Source organism: Neopsephotus bourkii, unplaced genomic scaffold, assembly GCF_033783945.1.
Source record: "Neopsephotus bourkii isolate Nb327-2 ecotype Australia unplaced genomic scaffold, CSIRO-AGI_Nbou_v1 NB_384, whole genome shotgun sequence".
Classification (NCBI taxonomy): domain Eukaryota; kingdom Metazoa; phylum Chordata; class Aves; order Psittaciformes; family Psittacidae; genus Neopsephotus; species Neopsephotus bourkii.
Genome location: NW_026900889.1, coordinates 1445260 through 1451259, shown reverse-complemented (window position 1 = coordinate 1451259; position 6000 = coordinate 1445260). Strand labels below are relative to the sequence as shown.

At 56.1% G+C, this 6000-nt stretch overlaps 1 protein-coding gene and 1 long non-coding RNA gene across 2 annotated transcripts; both read left to right on the top strand.

Annotated features, from left to right (window-relative positions):
* The first annotated feature begins 2966 nt into the window (after positions 1-2966).
* On the top strand, positions 2967-3725 carry NPW (neuropeptide W). Its single transcript, XM_061349184.1, has one exon. The coding sequence runs from the start codon at positions 3187-3189 to the stop codon at positions 3703-3705; it is 519 nt and encodes a 172-aa protein (XP_061205168.1). The 5' UTR covers positions 2967-3186; the 3' UTR covers positions 3706-3725.
* Positions 3726-3858: 133 nt separating this feature from the next.
* On the top strand, positions 3859-5165 carry LOC133210082 (uncharacterized). Its single transcript, XR_009724852.1, has 2 exons — positions 3859-3958; positions 4035-5165. It is a non-coding gene; the product is annotated as an uncharacterized LOC133210082 (long non-coding RNA).
* The last annotated feature ends 835 nt before the right edge of the window (positions 5166-6000 follow it).

Genomic DNA, 6000 nt, shown 5'->3' with positions numbered 1-6000 from the left:
ATCCGAGCACTGTGGCAGCTGAACAAAGTCTCAGCTCAGTGTCCATGTAGTTGGTAAATGTGATGCTGGAGCTAATAGTTGTGTTTATTAAAGTGAAAACATGAAAGTGGGGTTTTCAAAAGGGCTTGAGATCAGCTGGACCCTTCTTGGGTGACCCCAAGCACCTGCAGCTTATAGAAGTAATACAAAAGGCTGAAATCTCAATCCCATGGGAGTCTGTAGAAGACTCCCATGGGAGCCAGGATCTGTTCAAAAGCTTTTTATCTACTAAGAAGAATCAGGATTTTGCTCTTCTGGGGGAGATCCTGGCACAGAGACCACCTCAGAGCAGCACAGTGCTCTGTGTCTGCTGATGTGCTGTGATGTTTGTAGGAGCATCAGCTCCTGTGATGGGAATAGGAATCCTAAAATCATATTTTAGTTCCTTAGAATATAAATAGAAGACAAATTGCTTGTCAGCTGCTTCATTTGGGAGATATTTAAAAGTACTTGGGAGAGGAAACATGCTCCCTGCTACAGATCCGGAGCTTTGCTCTATCAGCCTGAAGGATCTCCCAGAGCCTTGCAGACACAACAGGCTGTAGGCAGGAATCATTCACTGGGTGGAAAGAGTTCAGTTCAGTTCCCGGAGACTTTATCAGCGTGACAAGTTATTCAACTTATGCCAAAAATACACGTAAAAGACACTTCAGGCAGATCTCTAGGAATGAGCAAATCTTCCACTCTTGGGTGGGAAGGTTGAGCCCACGTTGGTGCAGTGAAACGTCAGCTCCTAAATCTGCGTTTGCTTAGGGATGGGGCAGAGGCAGGAAGGAGCCTTTGCCTTGTGCACACTGAGAGTCAGGTTGTTCAGAATTGATCCATCTCTCGGGAGGAGAAGGAATTATAATGGTTTTTATTGAGTGACCCAGACCTGGCAGAGTGTGTCCCAGTGTGATCAGGGTTGGGTGGCCGGAGGGGGGGGATGTGATGCTGTCAGTGTGCTGTACTGAAGCCGTTCATTAATGGCTCTATTGAACAGGAGAGTGGTGAGGCTGTTGGCATGTCCAGAGCACTCAAAAGGGTGACATGAATAGGCCACCCGTCAGTGATATACTCGATGGGATATGGGAACCTGGCTCCATCCTTACTGTAAGCCTGGGTACTTCCAAGAAGCTGGGCCACAGGTGAGTTGAATTCTGTCAGTCTGGTTCATTAATAGAAATGAGCCATGCTCTGCACGTAACTTCCAGCACTCCACTCAGGAAAAGGCTGGGAACTGCTTCCTGCCAACTGAGAATTTCACTTGCTACTGGCCTTCCTAGAAGAGGAAAACTGTGAGGCTCTGCACTGACTATCTTACACCTCCTCTTGTCTTGTTGCTGCTCTGCACTTCCCTTTTCCTCCTTCTCCTCCTCCCCACAACCCCTGGCCCTGCTCTCCCTGCCCCTGCCTGGCCAAGGAGCTGGTTCCTGTTGGAGGAGGTTGTTGCTTGGCCAAGATGATGAGAACCTGCTCTTACACACCAAGGGGTTCCCAGCATGGGTCTGTCTCCTGCTTGAACACCCAAACACGTCCCAGACCTCAGCGGAGGGTCACAAAGCACCAACCTGTGAAAGCTGGGCTGGTGGAGAAAGCATTGCTGTGTGGAGAAGATGGGGGCTGGCTGCATGCTGAAAAGACATCGGAGCCGGATGGTGGGAAGCAGGCTGCCAGCTTCCTTGGAAGCAGGTTAAAATAACACCAACAGGGAGAAATACGCACGGAAGTGACTGGGAATCCCAGGTCCTGAAAGGTCTCTGGATATTGAAGGCTTCAGTGCAAGGAAGACAGATTGGCCGATGTCCCGTGGGAATCAGGGATTCATCTCTGGTAATCTTTTTTTCCTAAAGAAGACCTGGAAGAGCAGGAGCAACTCACTGAAATAGCTGTTCGGGTGGAAGTCAGGCAGTGGCCACTTCAAACTGCGATGGAGAAGTGACCAGGAGTGAACAGTGATCCCAGCGACAGCGGGGGTCTGAGCTGTGTGTGAGCACAGCTGTAGTCTGAGCCCCACCACGGACTCTGTGTCTTGTCTCTTCCCATCACTTTACACCTCCAAAACACTTGTGACTGCCCTGCACCGAGGCAAGTTTATGAGCACCTGAAGCACGGGTGGGATGTTAGAGCTGAGCGAGATGGGAGGCAGGAAGACGGAGAGGAGCCATGGAACACAATGTTCCCTGAGCCCTCTGCCTCCCAGCACCAGCATAATCTCTGCACCAAGGCAGGGCTTCGGTGTCCATCACCCACCTCCCTCTGGGACCCCAATTGGGATGGATTTTGCTGAAAATCACTGCAATTTGTTCTTACTTACGAGTCCTGTGCTTTGCAGTCAGTCAGTTCCTCTCTAGGCAGCAAGTCTTACCTAAAAGAGGGATCCAGGACCCTCTGAAGGTGCAGTCGGTTTACAGCATCTCTTCCTCCAGCAGTAAATCCTGCTGCTTTTGAGCAGGTCCTGAGGGGCTGGGGCAGGTGCTGGGCTGTGAAGAGGCCTGTGAAGTGCAGGGGGATGTTGAGGGTCATGCGAAGTATGCTCAGGGCTGCAAAGGGGACCACAGGGAGGTTGCTTGGGCAGTGAGGAGGATGCTGAAGGTAGCAAGGAGGATGCTCAAGGATGCTTGAGATGCTCAGGGCTGCGGGGGGATGCTTGGTGCTGCAGGGGGGCTGCTCAAGGATGCAGGGGGGATTCTCGGCACTATGGGAGGATGCTCAGGGCTACAGGGTGGATGCTCAGGGATGCGGGGGGATGCTCAGGGATGCAGGGGGGAATGCTCAGGGCTGCGGGGGGATGCTCAGGGATGTGGGGGGATGCTCAGGGATGCAGGGGGGATGCTCAGGGATGCGGGGAGATGCTCAGGGATGCAGGGAGGATGCTCAGGGATGCGGGGGGGATGCTCAGGGATGCAGGGGGGATGCTTGGGGCTGTGGGGGGGAGGGATGCTCAAGGACGGGAGGGAAGCTAGGGGCCGTAGAGAGGATGCTGGAGGGTTGCAAGGGGAAGGCGGGGACCCGCAGGAGGCGGCAGGTAGGAGGTGCGGGGGGCCGGGGGCTGCCGGGGCGGAGCCGCGGGGGCCCCTCCCGACGGCCCTTATAAACCGGCGGGGAACGGGCGCGGGGCAGCGATCGCTGGGGCACCCGGGGCCGGGGTGCGCCCTGCCCGGCGGGATGGCGAGGGGGCAGCTCTCGGGGGGTGCCTGGGGGGCCCTGGTGCTGCTGGGGCTGATGCTCCCGGCGGCACCGGCGGGCGCCTGGTACAAGCACGTCGCCAGCCCCCGGTACCACACGGTGGGACGCGCCTCGGGGCTGCTCATGGGCGTCCGCCGCTCCCCGTACCTCTGGCGCCGGGAGCTGCCGGCCGAGCTCCCGCGGCGCCCCCCGGGACCGGCCGCTGCCCCGCAGCTGCCCCCGGCCCGCCCCGACGGGGAGAGCGCCCCTCCAGCCCCGCCGCCCCTCGGCCCCGGCCCCGGCCGCCTCCTGCAGCGCCTGCTCCGGCGGGGATGGGGCTGGGGCGGCCCCCGCCCGGCCCCCGCCCGGGCTCCACCAGGTTCAGGTAACCCCGGTCCTGATGGGCGGGCGGGGGGCGGCGGGGACGGGCACCGAAGGTTGCTTTTGAGGGCAGCCACTGCCCGGAGTGCGGGCGTCGTGGGGCGGTGTGGCTGCGGCACCGCGGGGTTCACCAGGTAACGGGGGTGCGCGGAGCCTTGGAGGGGGTTCAGCAGGTAAGTTGGAGTGCGCAGAGGCTTGGAGAGGGTTCACTAAAAGTAAATGGTTGTGCATGGAGCCTTGAAGGGGGTTCACCAGCTAACGGGGGAGCACAGAACCTTAGAGGGAGTAATGGGGTGCATGGAGCCTTGGAGAGGGTTTAACAGGTAACTGGGGGTGCACAGAGCCATGGAGGGGGTTCACCAGGTATCTGGGGTTGCACGGAGCCAAGGGAGTTCAGTAGGTATCTGGGTGTGCATGAAGCCTTGGAGGGGGTCATCAAGTAAATGGGGGTGCACGGAGCCTTGGAGGGATGTCACCAGTTATCTGGGGTTGCACAGAGCTATAGAAGGGGTTCACCAAGGAACTGGAGGTGTATGGAGCTATAGAGGGGGTTCAGCAGGTAACTGGGGGTTCACAGAACCTTTGATGGTGTTCAGCAGGTAACTGGGGTTCAGGGAGCCTTACTGCAGTCTCCCATCCTGCAGGCAGTGGGGTTTCGGAGTGCTCCAAGCACGGAGCTGGGCTGCCCTGATGTGAGGTGCTCCCAGTGTGACCCCCCAAGCACCCCACTCCCTGCAGGGCTCAGCTGAGCTCCGAGGGACAGCTTGTGCCTGGCTCCAGTCAATTTCTTGTGTTTTATGTGAAGCTGGAGCCAACACGCAGCTGAAACCCACGGAGGCTTTTAGCTGTTGGATCAGCCCCTGAAGCGTGTAACTGTATTCCTCATTCCTTCATCTTCTGGAGGAAATCTGGGATTAGGATCTTTCTGGGACAGCCCATACAGGGAAGCTCAGCCCTGTGTTAGTCTGCGCCAGTTCCATTGCCTGGCTGTGTGCCGGCAGAGCATCCCGGGTACCACTCTGAGGCTCCAGACCTGCATCCATGCGTACACCCCTTGATTTCACAGCCTCGTTCCCACGGGATCCTCCAAAGCCCTGTATTTAGGTGTCTGCATGGGTTTCATCTGCGTGGTCGCAGTCACCACAGATTGGATCTGAGCCCATGGAAGAGAATACTGGATGAATATCATGGATGCATCAGTGGTTTAAGCACTCTACAGAGCAGAATCGTGGTCCCGCTTAAGGAGGGCGGTGATGCTCAGCTGAATGCTCAGGTGAGGCTCCAAAATAACCCATCCCCTCTTCTTTTCCAGCTTCTCCCCCTTGAAGACATGGCTCTGATCCGCTGAAGGGGCTCAGCAGAGATGCTGCAAGCACCAGAGGAGCATCAACAGCCCGAGGTGGAAACTGCTCACCCTGCCTGCTGGGGAAGAGTCTCACCGGTGGATGTCCTGGTACTCTGACACCATACAGACAATGGCATTCCAAACCAACCCTGGTTTTTCATGGCTGCTGCCCAGACGCAGTGGCAAATTCATGTTGTTTTCAGGTCAACCCATGCTCTGAACTTGGGGAGAAATAAACAGGGGACAGAGTTTATTTTTGTTGATTTTCTTTTTAGCTTTCTGGCCTATCTGGTTTGCAGTCTGCCACAACCATGTCCCTTTGCTTCCTAGGAACCTGCCCTCATTAAATGAGAATCGATCAAAGGAAACTTTGCCTTCCTTGTGCTCTTGTGTTGTGGGGTTTCTCAAAGCAAAACCTGCTTCAGACACTTCAGCAGACGGGTCACTCCCAGATTTTTCTGACATGATTTAACTCCTTGACACAGTTTCATTCTGCAGCTTTACAGTAAATCCCTTTTACTGCCCGTATGGGAGTTCCTGCCAGGCCAAGTGTCAATTAAGATGACAGAGTTAGAATCTTTCCCGGACTGTGCTGCACAGCCGCTCTGTGAGTTGTTGCTGCTCCAGTTCTTTATTTGCCTGCTTAGGATTTAACATCTCCACTGATGAAAAATAAATGTTATTCCCCATTAAAGCAGGGAGAAGCATCAGGGCCAGGCAGGAGCACACGGCGCTGGAGCGGGTGGGATCTGAGCCCAAAGGGAAACTGAGGTTTGGAGGGGCTGAGCCCGGCTCCTGTGAATTGCTGAGCTCTCACCCGCCGGCGCTGGCAGAGTTTGCAGGAAATCTGGCAAAAAGAGACGTTTCCACCCTTCTTGTATGAGCTGCCTGCTCCTGCCAAGCCCCTGTGGCTGACCATGGAGCTGGGACAGCAGGGTTTGTGCTGCCTTTGGTTTGGATCTGAAAGGAAAGCCCCTCATGGTGCTCATTAGGAAGTGGGGTGCACACTGAGCCCTGCCTACTGCTTCCCCTTGAGGGGCTGCATCACCCCCCACCAGGTCTCAGGGTGTATTTCATGCTATAACATG